A 22,727-nucleotide genomic window follows, 5' to 3' on the forward strand; every position below is an offset into this window, starting at 1 on the left:
ACCGGAAATGAAGAATATAGTGACCAGTGTTGTGCAAAACCAAAGTCCAGAAAGTCCAGTGTGTGTGTAAGAACCATATGTGTGGGTCAGTACTGCACTCAGTAAAAATACTATTCTAAATTGTACTTAACATTAAGTTATTTGAACCACATACAAAGAAAATTCATAGTCGAGCTTAAAAAATACTTTGTTGTGGATATTTTCTATTTTTAAAATGTATTGTATCTATACTGCGTGCAGCTGGGGCTACGTTTTTAAAAATGTGTTTTTTTTGTCGCCCTTTATTTTGAAGGTGGCATACCGGACATTGTGCCCGTCGGCGGCACCGGGCTCAGATTTTCCTCTGCCGCTTCACTGCACTCCCATTCACAGGAGACGTTTCCAGCCAACCACAAGTAAAACGGTAAGAGTAGATAAAACACCCACTTAAGTCTTCTTATAATGTATTTTATTCTGTTAAATGTGCGTTAATATACGTCCTTAAGCTGCTCCGGCAAATTTCTATCGATTACTTGCTAAGAAAAAAGGAAAAAAAAACGGCTAACTTACCGCTTGAACCTGAATTCTAGAAAAAATGTTTACCAAATAATCGCTTACTGTAGTTAAGGAACTACTTTTTAATAGCATGTTATACTCCCGTAGTTGCACTAATGTCGTTTTCTTAAAATTACAGCGAAGTCACTGTAAGGTTGTTCGAAGCCGTCGGTTAGTTGTGAATTTCCGGGTGTTGAACCCGATCTGAGCTGAGAGGGTTGGGGCTATTAAGTAACGAAATGTCACCCGTTGCTGTTAAAAGCACACACATAAAGTGATTGCACTGACCAGTAAAGTAGGGGATTTGTTCAAATTAGTAGTTTAGTCTGCTTTAACACATTCTTCATGATCATGTCCTTTATATGAGGAACATTTTTCAGCCACTTCCTGGAACTCATCTGTCTTTTAATTTGAATTAGCTTACACTTGAAGCAGCCACCATTTTGGCTTTTTTTGTTTTTTACTTGCAAACAATTAATCAGAGCACGTCGATCAAATCTGCCAAGATCGAGTAACTTCTTGAGCACTTTGGGTGTGATAGTTAAGCTGTGTGCTTTTGGCTGAATGGCTGGCAAGTGATTTCTCAGCGTGATCACACAAACCGTGAAGCCTCCCTTTCCTTCCTGTATATGTGTGTGCATGATAAGTAGAGGATTTTTTGGCCCCTTCTTTTCTTATAGAAGGTCGAGAACCTTCTGTTTAATCAACTTCTGCCGTGAATTGTTCACTTGCTTCACCTCATATTTAAAATGTTGCGAGCTTCCAGTGGCGGGCGGATGTGTCTTGCAGCAGTTTATTTCCTCTGGTGTGAGGAGAGGCCTACAGAGGTTTAGAAAAGAAAGGAGAAAGACCCATTTAGGGTCGGTACTTAACATTTTTGGTGTGCTTTCCTGACACTGCTATAATCTTCAAACATGTTCCAGCAACTCACAGTGAAGAGTGCAAGGGTCAAAACCACAGGCCTGAACTGCAAAAATGGCTGGAGCATATTTCTATGAACTGACAAAGTAAAGTTGATGATGCATTTGCCCTTCTCAGTTTACATAACAAAAGAGATTTTAACCAAATCATTGTTTTTCTCCATGTGCCACACTTTTCTAGTGGACTTTCTTAGCCAGCGTAGCAGCGCAAAGCCCTGACCTTTCAGCGTGGCTGGCGCCTTGGCTCTCCCATTCACGCTTAGCTTCCTGCTGCTGTTCGAAGGGATTTCTCACCGGCTATTTTTAAAGCTTCCTATTTATCCTGGGCCTTCTTGGGGATGAAGACATGTTTTGCTTTTCTGTTCTCTCACAGCCACTCCTGTTCTTTCTGCTGCTCATTGACCATGGATTTAAACCCTTTCTGTGACATTTTAGTCTTTTATTCATTAGTACATGTTAAACCGATTTACCAGTGTCCCTGCATACTCCTCCACTCCTTATCTCATTGCATTTCTGTTTTTATCCTACCCACTTGTCTATATTTGTTAGGGTTGGGTTCCTCTGGATTGCATCAGCTCTACAGCACTTCCTCAAAGATTTGGCATGTTAGCACTGCCCCTACAACTTGATTGAACCTATCATGTTTTTTTTCTTCTTTTTTTAGAGGCTTCAGGAGCAGGCCTTCTAGCATTTCTATCATTAAAAAAATGCTTAGCTTGGATTAAGTTAGGCCCCCAGGTTAGCTTGAAGAAGATCAGTTGTGCAGTGCTGTGGTTAGCGCGTTAAAGGATATGAATCATCAAGCCCGCCTGAAAAAGGAAGCTTGCAGTAATTTCTTGACAGACAAAATGGTTCAGTTGCTGCCTGAGGTGCAAGGCTTCCTTATTTGAAGACATGTGCTGCGGGCTTAATCAGTTTCATCAAACATGGGGGCTCTGCATTACTCAGATGCACAGCAGAAAGGTATTTTCATGTGGTGTGTGGTGCAGGTCTTAATTCATGCCACCAAAGCGCTGCTCTTTGCAGTCATTGTGCTAAGTGCACAATTTTCTACTGAGATAAATAAAAAAAAAAAAAGCTTAAAATGACAGCAAGATAACAGCGGAACGATATAATAGTTACATTATCTGATACATGTGAAATATTCTCGATCTGTATGCATGAAAAAAAAAATGTTGAACTACAGAGACGGTGGATACAGGATGTGGTCTTACAGCAGCACCCCTTTCCATTACAGTCATTGCAGGGTAGTTCATTTCGAATCAAATCCCAATCTGCTGATTTGATGATTAGGATTTTTGTGGCGCACCCAAATCAGAGAAGTCACCGCTAAAGCAAAGTGCAACTGTAGAGAGATTGTGTAGGTAAAATTGAACGACTCCAAAGGGCTTATGTGCACTGAGAGCTGCATGAAAGAGCAAGAACACAGAGAGCTGAGAGGATCAAAGCATCACTTTCTAGAATAGAGTTAAGGCCAGGAGCTAAATGTCACCTCATAAAGGTCTAGTAAAGCGCTGTTCATGTCCTGTTCTTGTCTCTGAGGTAAACGTGTGCTTTATTCCATGAAACAAATTCAGACTGTAAGTTATCAGCGATAATACTTCCACTTTTTGATTTATCAGTAAAGCAGGCTTCCCATATTGGTTTACTTTGTCCTGCACCTGGCTGCTGTATGTGCCTAATCACTGGAAAACCTGGCTAATAAAAAGTATTCTTAACAAATATGAGTTGTTGCTGAACCTGCGTGTATTCAGGGTTTTCCAGTTTGCAGCTCTCTTTTGCCTTTACTCCAGCCTGTGATATGCTGTTTGTTGTCCCCCTCCCCCCTCCGCTCCATTGCCCTTTGCCTGCAGTGAAGAACCTGAACAGCAGCATCTATTGCATTACCAGTGGCTCTAAACGGAGCTCATAAGATTACATCAAATCTTCCACGGCCAGAGGGCTGGACTGTGAGGGATGGTAACTGGCTTATCCAGGTAGCCTCAGGGGTAAACCTCTACATTAACCTGTTGTTGTCGTGATAGTTTATGCTGGATCTTCAGACACCTTAAAGCAGATAATAAATGAGCGATCAACCTTTGAGTGCAGACAGTGAGATGGACCCTAAAATGTGTGTGTAAGCCCTTTGGCTTTCTTTGAACGGCATCAGTAAATGTTTGATTCTCTACAGAGGAAACTATTATGTCCTCTTTTTTTTTTTTCTTTTTTTTGTTCCTGCTTTCTGCAAATTATTTCTAAGCAATTTTATTGCTACATATGCTTTGTGTAGTCACAGTCCTTTTAACAGATGCTCCAAAGGCTTGTAGCACACTTGTTGACCTTTTATATCTATAGGCATACCTTTGAAGTGCTCACTCCTGAGACTAAATAAGGCTAAAACTGTCTTGGACATCAAAATGATATACCTACACAGCCTACAAATTGAATAGAATACGTGATTGTATTTAGAGTCGCATCTATTGAGACTTTGTTGTTGCAGTTGCTGGGATTCATTTGGGTTTTGTCTTTTACTTCCTCATGTTTTCTCAGGATTACAGTTTGTTGTTAGAAGTCTGTAGCTCTAATCCCATATTTAGGATTGGTTAGGTGATGCCAGCACCAACCACATTATGCCAATATGCTCAAACAGCAAATCAAAATAAATGCCAACAACAACTAAAGAAAATGCTTTGTGAACCCTGACTTTCCATGATCTAAAAACCCAGGTTAAATCTAAGTAATTTTAGTAGATTAAACTCATAACCATGTTTTATTATTTTTTTATATATATATTAGATATTCTATAAATATATAATAAATGTTACATTTTAATTTTTAAATAATGCCGTTCATGGTGCTTAATGAAAGTAAACCAGGGAAATACAGAATACATCACTTCTAATCTCTATTTACTATCGAAATAATGCTCAGTATTTTAGTAGAGAATAAAAAGTTGACTTTAACTTTGATTTAAAAACTCTATAAAATTTGTTTTCTAGTATTTCTGTCCAGGGGATGTGGCATATGAAAGAATAACTTTTTTTATTCACCTCATTAATGGTTAAAAGTAGATATTCAATAACAACAATATGCAACCTGAAAGATGAGGACAAACACAAGAACCACAAGTTTGCTTTCATTGTATGGATGTTTCAGTAATATAATATCTAGTTCATTACCCTTATGAACACTCACACACATATATTAATGACACCTGTAGCTCTTGTGTCATCCCACAGGGATTACCTGGTGCCTCCTTAACCTCAATAACTTGCCACAGTCACTAATGTTTCAGCAGGAGAGCTTCGTGGTGCGTCACCAGCGACACTTCCACACAAACACTTTCCTCTCCTGGCCCCGAATGCCTTGTGATCCATAATCCCACCTTTTCTTACTGCTCAGCAGTGTTGCTAGGGAGCAAGACTAATCTCAAGCCTCAACTCCTGCCAAGCCTGGTATGTTTGTAAATTTGTGCTGCTTAGTCCAGCCAAGCGGCGAGATTATCACCTGTAAGGAGAAAGTAGCACAGGTGAAGGTTGGGACACTGAAAAGGAGAAGTCCAGCAGCACATCCCAGTGTGGGTTTACACGATCTCATGACCTCTGTGTTGATTCCCAGCAGGCAGAACAATGACGGGGCCTTTTCCTGTCAGCTCAGTATGTAGCTGCTTAGCCACAAGCCACATGGATTGAGCGAGGGGGGGGGAAAGGGCTCTCTTTAAAAATATGCTGAATCAACAATTTCACACTTGATTAAGATAGTAGCTTGAAGTGATGTGGCTGTCTGCCACACTTAGAACAGCCGTATCTATAATTTCTTGGTGCTTATGTTGGTAAATGTGGCTCGATGCACTGGAATAACTTCATCAGATGCCCTGCAGTTTTACAGTTCAGAAATGACTGCCTGCATTTATTATGGTGATTGTATTTCACGTCAGTCTAGTCATTACCAGGCTTAGTATCATTAGAGACAAATTTGGAAACTGTTTCTTTGTGCACCATATTCATGTTTTTCTGGGAAAATGTTATCCAATCGTACACTGTATACAAAAGATGGACACACTGGCTTCCGTTTTCCAAGCATGAAAATGGAAGCAGGAAGTGTCTTAACCCTGCATGCTTACTTGTGCCAGCAATGCCATAATGCAAACCTGCTTTTCATGTGTTCTTAGTAAAGCTTCTTTATATAGAGCTCACAAAGCGCTGTACAACAATTAAAGCAATTAAACCATGTTCTGATTTTATGACCTGTCTTGATGATTTTATGATCTCAGTCTAGTTTTAGCTCTGGTTGAATAGAATAGAATCATTTTGTTGTATTTCGGCCCCCATTGGAGTCAAAAAAGGAGAGTAAAGCTTGGCGCGTCTCCGTTGCGATGTAAAAATTTGCGGTTTCAAAATGCCAACGGTGTAGAAGCTCAGTTCAAGGTTTGCTTTGTGACTTACCTAGTGGTTTAGAATCACTAACTGAATAGTATATAGTTATTAGATTCAGCCATACTTTCATCTTGGAGGTGAGGTACTGATCCAGTCAAAAAATAATAATTTTTATACACTAACAGCTGAGATTTAGGACAGAAGTTTTGACTTGAGATTTTCAGAATAGTTTCCAGTAGAGAAACATGCCAGTTCTCTGTGACTGAGCACTTCCTGCTGTGTGACAGTTTGGTATGCTGCAGTCACAATGCTGCTCGCTGCACAGCCGTCACAAGGAGTGCATTGAAAGTCGAGAAGAGGAAGCGAGAAAAACAACCTGTGCCTTGAAGAATGATATGACACATCACTGTGATATCTGGTCTGATTTTCTTCTCCGTCTCTTTCTCCCTGTCTTTTTGACCAGGAAACACTCACACAGCTGACAGGCCAAACCAGCAAGCTATTGGGATAAGAGGAATTTGTGCTTTTATGGGAGCATAGAGGCCCAATTTGGGGAAAACAAAAAAAACAAACTGTGCTGCATTCTCAGTTCCTGCTTGGCTAATGCCCAACTGTATATGGAGGCAAAATAGAGCAGAGCAGAGGGTTAGGCGGATCAACAAACCAGTTTTGTTTTTTTCAACACTGTTCATTTGCTGAGTGTGATTTGCTGCAATGGGTGAGGTTGTGTCAGCTGTATTCTGCTGCCGAGGGTAACAACCTGTACTGAGCAGGTGAAACTGGCCTCGTAAGCTGTCGCCACTTAAGGGTTGTTTGTCTGGTGGGTTCTTGTGCGTTTGCTTTATCCGCATTTGTTAGCTCGCCTGTACCCGTTCATTGTGTCATTACCTCCCGGGTTAACCTGATTTGCAACAGTACAAAAGAAAAAGAAGCTGAGGTGTTAGTCACTGCCTGCATCTTTGTAGCATGTGTAACTAAGAGTTTAAAGGAGAAGAAGTTGGTGCTCTAATCTTCCTCTTTCAGTTTAATGCAATACTGCACATTTTTGCACAGTTTAAAACAGTGATACGTGTGGCCCGTGTTGATGCATGGTTAAATTCAGCGCAGTACAGGAAGTTCTTTCAACATGCAAACACGCAGGATGAGACATTTGAGGGTGTAGCTGCTCGCTAGCTAGGAGGAAATGTTCTGTTCATGGCAAGACAGGGCAACACCTGCAGATTAATAAATAATTGTCGCTGACCAGAAAGAGCTTTCTGCTGTGTTGCCTCATTATTTGACAGTAAGTAGTGTCACTTCTTCTAATTTTGTTAGAAGTTTAGAGTTGCTTTGAGATTCGCCTCAAAGGGCAAAGTGCATGAAAGCTGGTCTTTGTGTTTCCGTTGCAGGTCTCTGCCTTCTTGCTTTCTATGTGTGATAAATCAACTGCTTCAAGTCGATAAAGCACTGTATGACTGCGACTGTGGTTTGCACTGTACGTGAGGCTTCAGTGGTCGATAAGAGTAGAAAAGTGCTATCAGTTTGTTGATGACTGCAGGTTCTGTTCTCATCTTGTTGTGCTTGCAGAACAGACCTCACGCAAGTGTTACACAGTACCATCATCCAGCTGCATGTGTTGAACAGCACTGTGCAGGCTTTGCCCAGCATTTGTGCACCAGATGTTATAAATTGCATAACTAGAGCAGGTTTGTTGTCCAAGGTCTCATTGTGTTACTGTGCTGTTGCCTGCTCAGAATCACTGGCAATTAGCAGTAAGAGTGGTTGTGAGAGCACAGCTGGGTGTAAACGGCCACGCGCGCATTGCTGTTTTTTTACTTGCTGTTGAGCCGGAGAGACTAGGACAGCATGGAGCTCAGATAACCATCAGCTTCTTAGACCACCAACCTCTGCTGTATGTCATCGCTGCGACATCAGGGAAACTGGCTGGTCCGCCAAGTAGACTGCGAGGGTTAGAGTGTCATGTGTCTTGGCTCGTGTCTGCTAGGGTGTGTGCATATGTGCAAGTCTGTGTTGAGGTGTTGAATAAACAAAGGGGCTTTGGAAGTGGCTGGGCTCTTGTCAAAATAATGTGAAAGTTGCCCGCAAGGCACAAAACTGACTCATCTTTGGTTTATTTCAATATAGCTGACCTGTTGCCAGCTGCCTGTTAATGAAGAAAATAGTGCACACGAGCTCTGTGGATTGTTCCTCTTGTCACTCTGTTTGAACAGGGAAGTTGCTCTGAAGTGAAAGTTTTTGCAGAGCAGATGCCATTACTTTGTCTTTCAGCATGTGAACTATTAAAGCAGTAGAATAGGCTGTTTCTTCCTACATGACCTGCAGCTTTAGAGTGCTGTGCCCAGGTCAAAGTTTGTTATCCCTCAGGATAATGAATCCCAGCAGCTGGAAGTCTTAAACAGCCCGTCGCTACTTTGCTTCGTAGCAAGAGTGAAAAGGAGAAGCAGTCTGTGGTGCGAACCTCTGTTGGTCAAAGTGTATTACTCTACTTTCCTGTCATCTAACCCTTCCTCTCTCTTCTGTCAATGTTTCCTGCTGCAATTAGCACACCATGGCAGAGCACGAGCCCACACCAGAGGAGCTGGCAGCGATCGCAGCAGCCAATGATGAGAGCGACTCTTCTGTCAACTACAAACCCCCCGCCCAGAAGAGCTTGAAGGAGATCCAGGAGCTGGACCAAGATGACGAGAGCCTGCGCAAGTACAAGGAGGCGCTGCTGGGAAACGCAGCTGCTGTAGTCGTTGGTGTGTTGATGTTAATTAACATACATCAATAAGCTTAAATACGCGTTGATTTCAAGAAGAGTTGGAGTGTTTTTTCTTGTGGATTTAGCTTGTGCCTTTTTTTAAATTTATGATTAAAACCTGTGTAGTGACGACATGACAAAAGTATGTTAAAGTCATTCTTTAATAAACCTGCCAACGTTGTTGCTCAACATGTTTGTCCTACCAATAGCACGGCGTATCACAAGGCCAGGAATTTGTTGTGGAAACAGTTAGAATATTGAAAACTGAGCTGATGAGTCAGAAACTAGTCATTAACAGCTCAGACAGACTCTTTCCTGTATTTTTGCCATTGAGTTATATTCTCAGCAAAGAAATCTGTTTAAAAAATATACAGATTTACTGTCATACAGCATGCTGGTACTGTTGATCTGAAATCTTTGTTAGTTAAAAGGCTTTAAATTACTAATTTTAGCACAGTATTCATGAAAGTAGAGCAACTCCACGTGTGCAAAGTAAAGCAAATCCTTTCCGGAGTACAATTTCAGTTCAAGAGCTTGAAAAGCAGAGATTGTTATGGCGTTTCTAACTCGCCAGATACGAGCATTTAATGTTTTAGACAAATTTCACTGAAATTAAATGCAACGTAGAGTGAGTGTTCGAGTAGTTATATACACACAAATGGATGTGTGTGTACGTAACACCTCCCCTGAGCATTTTTGTTGTTTTATTCAAACTAATGAGATGTTCTGTCTCCTGCTATACTGTGACGATGTTTTTAATTGCGTGACTTCTTCTTCTTGTCTTAGATCCCACTGTCCCCAACGTCCAGGTGACGAAGATGGTTCTGGTGTGCGATACGGCTCCAAACAATCTGGTCCTCGATCTGACTGGTAAGTAGAGCAGGTGTGTCCGTGCCGATTTTAGTTTAGAAACTAGAAATCTAAAATAAGTGAGCAGAAGTGAGGCTGGCATACAAGTCTCATTGGTGTGTGTGTGTGTGTGTGTGTGTGTGTGTGTGTGTGTGTGTGTGTGTGTGTGTGTGTGTGTGTGTGGTGGGGGTCATAGGCCTGCTGGGTCATTAGTTCACTAATCGGTGTCGACTTGATTCCTATGTGTCCGCGTTAATGAGCCATTTCCTGAAACTTCAGCCCCCTCCAGCAGAGCAGAGGCTCACTTGTGACATTGTTCCCCCTGGTGGTCATTATTCTTACTACAGGGTGTTGAAACCCCAAAATCCACGGGAACTGTTTATCAGCCTGCTATATATATATATATATATATATATATATATATATATTTATTTATTTATTTATTTATTGTCAAAGTGGAAAGAATCTGACTCTTCTGTCCCTGCTGTGTTGCTTTCTGCCAGGGGACCTGGAAGGCTTCAGGAAGAACCCGTTTCCGATGAAGGAGGGAGTTGAGTACAGAATAAAGATCTGCTTCAAGGTGAGAGTCTGGTGTTTGTCACACTCGCCACTGCGCTCTGTTTACGTCGCAGTGTTGTTGTTACAGCACTGCTGGAGATGTAACTGCAGTCTGCAGAGCACTATCATTATCGTCAGAGGCTTTTCAGAGGAATTTAACTCTTGTTGCCTTCTGCAGGTCAACAAAGAGATCGTGTCAGGCCTGAAGTACATGCAGCAAACTTTCAGGAAAGGAGTTAAAGGTGAGCCTGCTCAAATCATCTCACTCTGCTGTTTTTTTGGGGGTTTTTTATAAAGCTGTACTGATTTTCCTAAACCTTGCCTCTCATACATGGTCACCATACAGTAATTATTAAAAAACAATGAAACTAAAACTATAACCATTTTCATATGATAAAAATCCATGCTGGAGCTAAACTGACTTAAAAACAAAAGGCAAAACAAAATAAAAACTAGTGAGTCTGCCTCTTGATCCTAAAGTTCTCCTTTTTCTTTCCCTCTGTGATGTGCAGTTGACAAGTCTGATTACATGGTGGGCAGCTACGGCCCCAGACCAAACGAGGACTACGAGTTCCTCACCACAATGGAGGAAGCCCCAAAAGGGATGCTGGCCCGCGGCACCTACCATATCAAGTCCAAGTTCACCGATGACGACAAAAACGATCACCTGTCTTGGGAATGGAGCCTCGCTATCAAGAAGGATTGGAAGGACTGATTTTTTTGATTTTTTTTTCCCCCCTTCCCACACTCGCTCGCTGGTCCACCAATGTCTTCCTCTGCTTTGTTTCCGCTTTTCTTTTTTTCTTGCCATCATTCCCACCTCCCCCTGGATATTGGATTGTTTCAGTCTTTTGCTCTCTCCGTCCATCAGCTTGCTCACTCCTCTCCTGCGGTTCCATCTATTTTCCTTTTCTTCTAAATTCCAATCACTTCATCATTCCTCCCATAGCAACGCTGATTGATTTTTGTTTGCACCAGCCTTTATTACAAGAATGACATCTTAAAAAAAACCCGGAGAAAGTAAATGGTGTTCATTATCCAGATTTTTGGTTACAGTTTGTTTATAAAAAAGGAAAAAAAAAAAAAAAAGCATCTGTTAACAAGCAAATTTGATTCCTATCACTTTTTTCCTTCCTTTCTTTTCTCTCTTTTTCACATTGTTTTGTACGATTACCACGATCTGCCTTGGAAAGAATTGTACAGGAAGCTAAAGTGCTGCGTGCACACGATCGCTGTACGGTCACTGAGCAGTAATTGCTGGACACAAATCTTGGACACAGCCCGCCTAAAGCCTTTGAGCAGATTATTTGTAGTTGGGTCTTGTTAAATTATTTGGAATTCAGGCCACTTCTTTTTTCCAGATAGTCGAACAGCCAGCAAATTCTGCTGAGAGAAGAGGGAAAGCAGTTACCTCTAACCCCCTTGCATTCCCTCGCTTTAGCTGTGGCTGTTTGTTCTTTTTTTTTTTTTTTTTTTTCCTGATCAGGGTATTTTGGCAGGTTTTATTTTGTTTTTTAGCAGCCGCGTGGCCTTAACAAGTAAATAAAAAAAAAAAATAATAAAAAATAGACAGCCTAGTTGAGCCAGTTGCCTTCTTACTATTAAATATTATATTTGCCAGACCATCGTGTGAGCCTGTTTTAACAGATTTTGTATTACATTGACAGGGAATCAGGACTGAGGACATGCTAGTCTCCTTGTTTCAGGGTGTCAATCATATCAGCTTTATTCGCCAACACCTTCATTTCAGTACTTTGTAGGTTTCTTCAAATCTAATAAATGAACTCTAAATCTAAGAGTCCGGGTTGTACTAATGGCTTTATATCACCCAGTCTCCTCTTATGTTCCTGAGGACATCAATTCTAGTGCGTTACCTCAGTTCCCTATTGAACCGAACACCGCAGAAAACTGTTAAACCGCTCACCTCGTATTGCTCAAGTTAAAGATTACCACTGCTGACTGTGCCTCCAGACTCTCCCGACCGGCCACGCGCCGCCTCTGCTGACTCGACAGAGCTCAGAATAGTCTATAATTGACTTATGAACCAGAATAGAGACGCGAGTCCTTTAACCAGACACTGATGGTTAACACATCCTGCCATATGAAAGTGTTTTTCCTTTTTTTTTTTTTTTTTTTTTTTTTTTTTTTTTAAATACACTCCATAAGTATCCGAGTGAAGCCCGTCAAGCTTCGTTCAGCTCTCGTGCCGTGGACTGATGTTTTTCCTCTGTGGGTTGAGTGAGACTCGATGTGTGCTATTTGTATTACCCTACAGTTTACTGATCTGTGTTCACATTAAAGTGTTCAGACTGGGTGTGTGTGTGTGTGTGTGTGTCGTGTTTTATTCAGGGTTATTACCAAACAAACTTCCTTCATGAGCACTTTTGCAACTATTAGCAAAACAAAGAAGCACTCAGAGCTCAAACCTCTGCCAAGAAACTCGCTCTCTGGGCAGTATTTACTTGAAAGGTAATAGTGCTGCATTTTGTATATATTCACTTTGTTGTCTTTGTTCTTTGTAAATGTACTTTAAGAGGTTTGTAGTGCAGTAAAAACAAGTGCCTAGGGCAGGCTTTTGTAATTACTGACATCATCCTGAGAATAATTACTAATTATTTATGTGGATTCATTATTTGTCTTGACAGTACTTTCTTTAAGAATCTAACAGATGTTGGGCTCAAGCTGAAAGAGAGGCAGATGTAAAATGCCAAAGTGAGGTCATAGGTCAAACGAGACATATTTGTATACAAATTGTGTTATTTAGAGTCCCTGTTTACCAGTATCATTCCTAAATGTTAGCAGTACAGTGGGGCAAAAAAGTATTTAGTCAGCCACCGATTGTGCAAGTTCCCCCACCTAAAATGATGACAGAGGTCAGTAATTTGCACCAGAGGTACACTTCAACTGTGAGAGACAGAATGTGAAAAAAAAATCCATGAATCCACATGGTAGGATTTGTAAAGAATTTATTCGTAAATTAGGGTGGAAAATAAGTATTTGGTCACCTCAAACAAGGAAAATCTCTGGCTCTCACAGACCTGTAACGTCTTCTGTAAGATGCTTTTCTGTCCCCCACTCGTTACCTGTATGAATGGCACCTGTTTGAACTCATCGTCTGTATAAAAGACACCTGTCCACAGCCTCAAACAGTCAGACTCCAAACTCCGGTGCCAGACGTGTTCCGCTGCTGAAGCCAGTGCATGTCCAGGCCCGTCTGAAGTTTGCCAGAGAGCACATGGATGATACAGCAGAGGATTGGGAGAATGTCATGTGGTCAGATGAAACCAAAGTAGAACTTTTTGGTATAAACTCAACTCGTCGTGTTTGGAGGAAGACGAATACTGAGTTGCATCCCAAGAACACCATACCTACTGTGAAGCATGGGGGTGGAAACATCATGCTATGGGGCTGTTTTTCTGCCAAGGGGACAGGACGACTGATCCGTGTTAAGGACAGAATGAATGGGGCCATGTATCGTGAGATTTTGAGCCAAAACCTCCTTCCATCAGTGAGAACTTTGAAGATGAAACGAGGCTGGGTCTTCCAACATGACAATGATCCAAAACACACCGCCCGGGCAACAAAGGAGTGGCTCCGTAAGAAGCATTTGAAAGTCCTGGAGTGGCCTAGCCAGTCTCCAGACCTCAACCCCATAGAAAATCTGTGGCGGGAGTTGAAGGTCCGTGTTGCTCGGCGACAGCCCCAAAACATCACTGCTCTCGAGAAGATCTGCATGGAGGAATGGGCCAAAATACCAGCTACTGTGTGTGCAAACCTGGTAAAGACCTATAGTAAACGTTTGACCTCTGTTATTGCCAACAAAGGTTATGTTACAAAGTATTGAGTTGTATTTTTGTTATTGACCAAATACTTATTTTCCACCCTGATTTACGAATAAATTCTTTACAAATCCTACCATGTGGATTCATGGATTTTTCTTTTTCACATTCTGTCTCTCACAGTTGAAGTGTACCTCTGGTGCAAATTACTGACCTCTGTCATCATTTTAGGTGGGGGAACTTGCACAATCGGTGGCTGACTAAATACTTTTTTGCCCCACTGTACAAACAAAGGCAGCAGAGTTTTAAGCAGGGTTTCTTAACATGTCTTATTTTTAAAAGTTTGACCTCGAAGAAGAGGTCAGAGGTCCAAAGTACCATGATATTTACAATCCTCATATCATTGGGGATATGTTGTCGATGCAAATAATGGCAGTAAGAAAAAAATCGGCTAATAGTATTATCACTTTGACTTTTGGATCATCTACTGCCCTTGAAGGAGAGGTCAGAGGTCAAATGTGACACGTTAGAAATCTTTACAGGCTACTTTGTACATGTTAAGAATCGTAGTTTCTAAGTTACAAGGCTTTTTGTTGATTTTTAATAAATCATAAAGTTGAGCTTGATGGATCTGTTTTATCAGAATTCATTCAAAACTTTCCGAGCTGTTGCATTTACAGACAGACTGGCAGCACACATGCAAGCAGTAACAAAAACATGTATTTAAACCACCTTGGCAGAGGTTTAAACAAAAACAAAAAAGGAGAACATGGTTGATGCAGTAGTTATTTTAATCAACAGGAAACATTAAAACAGCCTATTACAGGAACAAGTTGGATCATGTGACAGCACAGTGTGGAAATGATGAAATAAATCCCTGAAAAAGATGCAGAAGCATCGCTGCCTGTTCAGGAGGTACACTTTTGTGCTATCCGGTGAGTTCAAAAAGCTTTAAGCTCATTGAGCCATTCAAAAGCTTGCGATTCCTGTTTCTCAAAGACAGATTTAGCTTTTTTTGTGTTATCAGCCAGATGCATGCTGTAAATGCTGCAAGTTTTAAAGCTTCTGAAAGTTGGCCTGTTATTTGGCTTCAGTGATTATCTTTTTTTTTTTTTAGCATCAGTTACAAACGACGTCACAACAAAACCCTCCGTTCAGATAGTTTGTCAGTTACAGTCAGGAGAAGCATTCCATCCCTTTGGCAGTTTCATGTGAAACAGGATACAGCAGTGAAGGGTGTCCAAACGGTTAAATGAGAAGCCTTTAAACAGTTTGGTAAACTGAGATGTTTGTAGTATCTCATCAAATTCAAATTCAAATTTTATTTGTCACGTACACAGTCATACACAGTACGATATGTAGTGAAATGCTTCTGCCTCACTTGTTAGTCTTTCTGCTCTTCCTCGTGTTCATGTCGCTCTTTGTCTTCTGCAGTCGGGAGAAGATCTCCTTGAACAGCGCCTTGTACTCTGGCGTGTTCTGGCTCAGCCGTTTGTCCACCTGCTCCACCTGCCTGCTGATCCCCTCCAGGGCTTCAGGGGTGGAGGGAGTCTGAGGGGGTGTAGGAGGGGCGGCGGCGATCACGACGTCTCCGGAGGTGGAAGGCCCCGCGGCGGCCATGTTGTACTCCTTCATGGAGGGATCCCTGGAGACGGGGCGCGAGGTCTGCACCCCTGCGTGGCACAGGCTCTCTTCGTGACGCCTGCACTTCCCCAGCAGCTCCTCGTACTTCTCCAGCAGCGCGTGGTACTGTTCGTCCACCTCCCGCAGGATGGACATGCCCCGTTTGCGCACGCCATTGGCGTGGAGGGCGTAGCTCCCCTGCCGTCTACCGGTTGCGTCACGAGCTGAGATGGCGTTCAGGGCTGTGTCGCTGCAGCTTTTTCTCACCGGTCCTCCTTGCTGCCCAGCCTCTCCAGCACCTCCCTCGCCTCCATCCTCCTGCCCTGGGCTCTCCTCTGGAGTGTCAGTCTCAGGGCCGTTATTGAGCAGATTCTCTAGGCCGTCTTCCATGTCACCAATCAGACACACCCTGGACTTCCTGAGCTGCTGCATCTCCTGGAGCTCAGCTTCCAACTCCTGAACCCGCAGCTGGCATCCTTCTGCTCCTAGGAGACGCTGCTCCAGGCGCTCAAACTCCTGCAGCACAGCAGCACACTCCCTCTCTGCACCCTCCCGCTTGGACCGCTCTGCAGCCATGGCCGAGTGCAGCGACGACACGATGTCTCTCAGACGGTCGTTCTCCTCATCCAGCGGCTGTCGCTCGGCCAGGTCCACGCTACCCGGATTGGCCAGCAGGAAACCATCCTCATACCTTACAGGAAAAAAACACTCAGTGAGCTGCGTTTGTGGCCAATCTCATTCAAATTTCATGTACAAACACTGCACAGTCACACTATAAATACAGTCCAGTGATAAAGCATTCAAGTCCTTCTGGTTTTTTTGTTTTACATCAAACTAATTTTAATACTAGACCAAGATAACCTGAACAAATACAGAATTCAGTTTTTAGATGATGACTTCATCATTTATAAGGAAACAGCTACTGAAGCCTACCTGGCACTGTGTGGAAAAGTAACTGCCTCTCTTGTTAAGTCAGGAATTAACTGTGATTAACAACATCTTTTGGAAAGAAAAAAAGTTCGGTTTCACTCGCCATACCAAGGCCTCACTGGGTTGGTTATCTAGCAGGACGATGACCTGAAGCACACCAACAAGTCCACTTCTGAATGGCTAAGAAACAAGCAGTGAAAGTTTTGGAGCCAAGCCTGGACTTCAATCAGATTTATATGCTTAAACAGGCCGCTTATGCTAAAAAACCTCTAATGTGGCTGAATTTAAAAAAAGGAAAAGTGGGTCCAAATTCCTTCACAAAGATGTGAAAGACTCATTGACAATGACTGATTATTAGCTTTAAGGAACAATTACTTTTTCACACAGGGCCGTGTAGGTTTGGATACCTTTTTCGCTTAATAAATGAAATCATGATTTAAACACTATGTTTTGCATTTACTCAGGTTATGTTTGTCTAGTATTTGTTTGATGATCTGGAAAAAAGTGACAAATATGCAAAAAAACTAAGAAATGAAATACTTTTTTGCATACAAAGGACATGTTACAGTTACTGTTAGCTCTATGTTACAGACAGCAAAGACACCAATCATTTCCTGACGCTCAGTGACCTCGGAGCAGTGCAGAGCTCCTTGAGGCAGGGGAAAGAGTGGATGGTCTTGCGACGCTCCTTCTTCTCCCTGCGGACTCTCAGCTCCTCCAAAGTTCGCAGCTCCTCAACCCGAGCTGTGAGACTGTCCACCTGGCTCTGTAGGGTCTCCATGGTGCTGGTTAACCTGCAGGCATGCACACACACAGATCACTGATTTTTTCCATTTTGATTACACCATACCTTTATCTCAATGCTGGAATGACTCAGCATTACAAACCAACATAACATAATGTAATCCCTGATTATTTAAATCCGATTATTTTAAAACCAGCTGCTCAGGTGGAGGGAGTGGTCTGTCAGCGCAGCAAGGCTCACATTCTTCAGCTGATTACGAAGTGACTGTTACATCAGGCTCGCTGCTTTTCCCACAGAGGCCAACCACGTATAGTGAAAGCGTGGGCTCAAAGCAGCTGTGGGTCACCTGTCTATTTTCTGCTGCGACGCCTTGCTCTCCAGCACCAGCTTCTCATTGGTGATTTCCAGCTCTCTGGCCGTCACATCCAGCTGTTCGTACACCTTTGCGTGCTGCTCGTTCATCTCCCGCAACATTTCCAGCTGCTTGGACAGGTACTGCAAGAGACGCATGTTTGCAATTAAAATGAGAGGATCTTAATGGTTTACATCTGGAGAACAGACTGGTCCTGGGAGCACAGGGTAGAAGTACTTTAAAGAATGCAAACTAACCCAAATACACACGTTTATACAATTACAGTTCACACGGGTTCATATGGGTTAAAAGTTCATCTCGTGGGTAGTGTCAGTCAAAACTGTGAGACATCTAAGCCAGAACACTGGAAAATCTACATCTAATAATCTAACTTAAAGGTTTACAGAGAATGGTCAGAACAAAGAGCGGCAGTTCTCTGGGAGAAAATGCCTTGTTGATGTCAGAGGTCAGAGGTGAATGGCCATAGAGCTTCAAGCTGATAGAAAGTCCACAGCAACTTATTAAAACCAAGGTAAGCAGAAGAGCATCTCTGAACACTGCAGCAGCAGAAGAGCACACCAGCTGTCACTCCTGCCAACTAAGAACAAGAAATTGAGGCTACAAATTACACAAGGTCACAAAATTGCACACTGCACTAATAAGTTCCCACTGAGTATAGTTTAAACACCACAGACACCAGAGTATTGTTGTTGCCCATGCCTGTCCCTTTATGACCACAGTGTATCCACCTTCTGCAGGACAGCACACCATGTCACAAAACTAATCATTTCAAACTGGTTTCTTGAACATGACACTGAGTTCAGTGTACTTAAATGGGCTCCACAGTCACCTCACTTTGGTACATTTGCAAAGCCAACAGCATTGTGGAGGACCCCACACACCCCACACACACTCTTCACCCTGCTGCCTTCGGGCAAGAGATACCGGAGTAATCAGGCCCTCGCTGCTAGACTGCGAAACAGTTTCTTATCCCGAGCTGTCAGACTCCCGAACACTCAGTGACTGGATTAACACACACACACACACACACACACACACACACACACACACACACACACACACACACACACACACACACACACACACACACCCTCATATACCAAGTGGCTTTTTGCACAATGCTCAGTCTTTTGCACATTTCTATTGCCCTGTTGTGCATGCACTGTGTTGTGTCTGTATCGTTCTGTTCAGGTTGGTGTTGCACTGTCTTTGTTTTGTTTTTTTGCACATTGCACTTTATGCAGCGCTGTGTAGATTGTCTGTTATATGTCATATGTAGCACCATGGCCTCGGAGGAACGTTTCACTGTGTACTGTATCACTGCACATGGTTGCAATAACAATAGAGCCACTTGACTTGACTTGAAATTTGTACCACAAAAAATTAGGACAGCGCAGAAGGAAAATGGGGTCCAACTCAGTACTAGTAAGGTGTTCCTAATATAGTGGCTAGCAAGTTTATATACAGGTTTCGCCAAAATTCGATACGTTGACTTTGTGTGTCTATCTCTAAGACTGAGAATACATTTTCAGAGGCTCTCATCAGGTGTTTACTTTACCCTCGGTGAGCCTCGTCGCTAACACCACATGCAGATTTTGAGCTGTGAAGAGGCTGACGCATTCTGCACGTGTTTTTTTCTTCTCACACACTCGTGCTGCTTTCTGCCATTTCTTCCCCTCACTTTATACCATAACTGAGTAGGAAAGGAACACAGACAGGCAGCAGCCCAGGAGTAGCACACCTCAATCTCTTGCACTTGCTCCTCGTTGTTGATGTACATCTGCTGCAGAGAGTCCTCCAGCTCTTTGTTGCGTTCCAGGAGGGTCTTGCCGAGCTCCGCTGCCAAATGCAGGTCTGACGAGAGATGGGAGAGAAGGACAGACATAAGCAGAGTTCGCTCTCAGGGCTTTACGGCTAAAACCAGTTGTTCAGGCTTGTTTGTGGATGACTTAATGAAAACCAAGATAAAGAGAACAGGCACCAAATATTACCGTGCATTTATTTTAAAGATCACAATAGTTGTCTTGCAGATTGGTTTCTCTTCACATCATGCTGATAAAAGCCTGCAGTTGTGCGCACAGCAGGAGCCTGAGCTCTGACAACACCTTAACAGTTGCTGATATTTTCTGACACAGCGTGAAGCATCCATTATTCATTCTCCTCTGGTGGATAAAAACAAGCTGGACTGAAGAGGAGGAGGAGGAGGAGGAGGAGGAGAATCCTGCTGGCTCTGTATACTTGGAGCTCATAACAAACATGGGGGAGTGGAGGGACGGGAGGAGACAGAGAGGCACTGACATCCATTACTGAGCAGTGAATGGAGTGTTTTTTCAACCCAACGCAGAGGATAAAAACACAAGCCTGCATGCATGCAGTTCTGCAGGTGTAAAACCCAAAAGATTAGATCCGATTGGGCTCATTTGCATGTAACACCTCTGCCTTATCTAACATATTTAACAAGCTCCATTTGTGCACGCTGTGCATCCTCTCTGTCGTCTAAAACGCAGCGAGGGGAGGCAAGGACATGCTTCAACAAGACAGAAGAGATAGCAAAACTCCAGCCTGAACCGGAGAGCGCTAATGAGCTGAGGAAGAGGCGTTGGAGGAGAGTTCGCACGGCACCTCACAGTCACGGCGCCGCTTCTGTCCCTGTGGCGGGCACGTGCCGAGAGTCTTCTGTTATATAACTTCTGAGTTCTGTGCAGGAGGCCTTGCTGAGAAAGTCATCCTTATCACAGGGACTGAACTCTAACTCCTCATGCAACAGGCCCCCCCTCACAGGTCAGATGAAGCTGCAGGACTAACCACACCATCTGCCAGGACTCATTTTCCATGTTTGCCTGATTCTAATAACCACACAGAGGTAGGGGGTGGGTAGGCGAGGGGGGTGGTGTCACCAAATAGTAGATCCGGCAGCAGAAAAGTTGCATAACGCAGCATCATTTCTGGGGCAAAATGATGCCAGGCTCTAAAGTGCACACAGTGTATTTGTGTGGCACAGTGAGAGCTTGACGGTAATTACGCTTCCAGTCTGACCCCGAAAAGCCTCAAATCTCTGATCTCCACTAAGGAGGCTTCGTCTGGGGCTCCCTAATCAGATCAGCCTGCGGGATGGGAACAGAGTGGGGTTGGGGGGGCTAATGACTTTAGTCTGTATGCTGAATAATGCTGAGATGAAATTCTGATGATGGACACACACACACAGGGAGTCAAATCCACCTGCCTCTCCATGCATGCTGCACAATGACGCTACAAAGCTGCTTTAGCTCTCTGGGTCAGCAGGTAATCAGGAGATGGGGTGATGCTGCTGCAGGAGGACGCAGGCTTTCCAGAGCACAGCTCTCCTCAGACGCACTCTCAGTGAAACTGCAGCCTTTTAAAGCCATTTTTCTGGCAGGGCTGGTCACACAGCAGCAAGGAGGAGCAACAATAAACAGTCTGAGCTGCCTTTGCTGCTCTTTGCTTCTTTCATTTTATTCAAAAATCTACAAAGTTCTGGGGATTTGTTGCACACACTGTGCTGACCTTTTTGTTAGGAACATACACTCAAAATAACGTCATGCAGCTCCACAGCAAGTGGGCTGATGGATTTGAGAGAGAAAAACAGCTTGAGATGAGAGGAAGACATTCAGTCAGTCTGACAGGAGGACTGCTGTCCGAACCACCGCTGACAGGATCGGAGTAATTGATGAGATGAAGGGCAGGCAGCTCCAACTCGTGCATGAGTTGCCTTTAAGAGGTGCAACCTCCTCCCGGTTTTCCACCCACCTCTAAATGCATGAACACCCGGGGGCCAGCGGTTGCTAATAGAAAAGGGGTGGGGTTGGGAGGAGTGGGCTCACCTTGCTCCAGGTCCCGCTGGTCGTACCACGGCTCCTCTTCCTCCGTGACAAACTCCTCCATCCTCCCCGCGCGAAGCATCGATGCTGCCGAACTTCCTCTTCTTCTCCTCCTCCGCCGGCGATGTGAGCTGCCGGTGGTACCGACTGCTCGCCCGGAAGTGACAACGAACAACAGCCCCCCCAAATCACTCAGAGAGAGGAAACCTCGGCGGCGGGGACTTCGGTGCACCTGCTCCTTCTCCTTTTTCTTCTCGAAGCGTCCGCAGATATGAAGCACCCCGCATCCGAGCGGCCTCGACGTGAAGCAGGTTGGAGGAGGCTGACAGCGTCTCCTCGGTGTCTCATCAGGCTTTGATGTGCAGCAGCAGCAGCGGACGCAGACTGGCAGCCTGGCGGCAACCGAGTAACCGAGCGCTGCTGGTGCTGCGTTTATGTGCTGTGGGAGAAAAGTGCTGTTTGCAACGTTAGTCTTTTGAGATTCTTCTTCTACTGTTCCCTTAAAGAATTCAGTGCTGTTTTTACCCTATCAGTGAGGTTAATAGACTTTTTTAACAGACCATTTTACTGTGCAGTACTGCAAATATTGATATTGAGCCGATACCAATATCAGCGTTCGTATCAATACTATTGATATTTGGATTGATCCGGCCACTATCCAAAGCTTACAAAAGAGAGATCTGGCCAAAAGGGCCAGCGGAAATTGAAACAAGTAAAACATAATGGTACTATAAACACATTTTAAGTGGCCAAAAAGGGCCGGATTCTTTATAATGTAGGTAAATTAACACATAATCATGAAGATTAAAATATATACACACCCTTTTCGTAAATGATGTTGACTACTGTGTATTTACCAACATAAGCAATGACATTACTCATAAAAAGTGTGGGAGGCTCTTGAGTCCTACGTTAGCAGGAGTTCCTGAAAGCAGCACTACTAAAGATGACATCATCGTTTACTTGACAGCGTCCCCACCAGGGACGTCTCCTGTACAGTTAATAATAACAACAATAATAAGAGACGTCTCACACTGTTTGGTACTTTGTATTCGACACAGACTTTATTGTGAACAATCTGCAGCACAGATTGGCTCCACTGTGGCCACCAGGACTCCCCACAGCTGGGCCTCAGTGGCCATCTTTGCTTTTGGTTTCTTCCCGACTGTGGGGACTGATACAGTCGCCTTTTATATGCTTTCATCATTGGAAACCATGTTTTAGGAAATGAAAAGAAAAAGAAAAAGCCCTGCATCACAGATTCTCCCCCTGCTGAGAGACAGAATATTTTTAAATACAGGAAAATTCAAGCTGGACAGTTTCACAGTAGATTGCATGAATAAAAAAAAAAAAACCACAAAACTGGTTCCAGTAGTTAAGACGAATAAACAAAAACATAAAATTTAAGAGCAAGTAAGATAGTCTGCCAGAAACAGAAGCATTAAAACATGTTTTGTGCATTTTATTCCCCCATTGACT

General features: G+C 43.4%; 2 protein-coding genes across 3 annotated transcripts; one reads left to right on the top strand and one right to left on the bottom strand.

Moving 5' to 3' along the window:
• The first annotated feature begins 292 nt into the window (after nucleotides 1-292).
• arhgdia (Rho GDP dissociation inhibitor (GDI) alpha) lies at nucleotides 293-12,273 on the top strand. 2 transcript variants are annotated; one of them, XM_086288791.1, is made up of 6 exons: nucleotides 293-403; nucleotides 8,352-8,550; nucleotides 9,339-9,422; nucleotides 9,905-9,981; nucleotides 10,138-10,201; nucleotides 10,472-12,273. In XM_086288791.1, the coding sequence occupies exons 2-6, from the start codon at nucleotides 8,358-8,360 to the stop codon at nucleotides 10,672-10,674; spliced, it is 621 nt and encodes a 206-aa protein (XP_086144917.1). In that variant the 5' UTR covers nucleotides 293-403; nucleotides 8,352-8,357; the 3' UTR covers nucleotides 10,675-12,273. The 2 variants fall into 2 exon arrangements, with proteins under 2 accessions (XP_086144917.1, XP_086144918.1); XM_086288792.1 differs by lacking the exon at nucleotides 293-403 and adding an exon at nucleotides 6,945-7,091.
• A 2,238-nt stretch (nucleotides 12,274-14,511) lies between these two features.
• cdr2l (cerebellar degeneration-related protein 2-like) lies at nucleotides 14,512-21,665 on the bottom strand. The gene is made up of 5 exons (XM_086288793.1): nucleotides 21,252-21,665; nucleotides 19,151-19,263; nucleotides 17,383-17,531; nucleotides 16,921-17,085; nucleotides 14,512-16,052 (listed from the first exon to the last, which is right to left on the bottom strand). Exons 1-5 carry the CDS (start codon nucleotides 21,328-21,330, stop codon nucleotides 15,116-15,118), a joined length of 1,443 nt encoding a protein of 480 aa, XP_086144919.1. The 5' UTR covers nucleotides 21,331-21,665; the 3' UTR covers nucleotides 14,512-15,115.
• Nucleotides 21,666-22,727: the final 1,062 nt, after the last annotated feature.

Source organism: Aulonocara sp. 'chitande type north' Nkhata Bay, linkage group LG4 (assembly GCF_057382095.1).
Source record: "Aulonocara sp. 'chitande type north' Nkhata Bay isolate Kocher_YH1m ecotype deep benthic linkage group LG4, A_spYH_male_GT1.1, whole genome shotgun sequence".
NCBI classification, from domain to species: Eukaryota; Metazoa; Chordata; class Actinopteri; order Cichliformes; family Cichlidae; genus Aulonocara; species Aulonocara sp. 'chitande type north' Nkhata Bay.

Bases quoted from the DNA above. Each gene is read 5' to 3' on its own strand.
- arhgdia (XM_086288791.1), top strand. From the start codon at position 8,358: ATGGCAGAGCACGAGCCCACACCAGAGGAGCTGGCAGCGATCGCAGCA. The intron at 8,551-9,338 runs GTGTGTTGATGT...TTCTTGTCTTAG, and splicing joins CGCAGCTGCTGTAGTCGTTG to ATCCCACTGTCCCCAACGTC. The intron at 9,982-10,137 runs GTGAGAGTCTGG...TGCCTTCTGCAG, and splicing joins GAATAAAGATCTGCTTCAAG to GTCAACAAAGAGATCGTGTC.
- cdr2l (XM_086288793.1), bottom strand. From the start codon at position 21,330: ATGCTTCGCGCGGGGAGGATGGAGGAGTTTGTCACGGAGGAAGAGGAG. The intron at 17,532-19,150 runs GTGTGCTACTCC...CGTCTCTTGCAG, and splicing joins AGCAAGTGCAAGAGATTGAG to TACCTGTCCAAGCAGCTGGA. The intron at 16,053-16,920 runs GTCACTGAGCGT...TTTTCCTGTAAG, and splicing joins GAGCTCTGCACTGCTCCGAG to GTATGAGGATGGTTTCCTGC.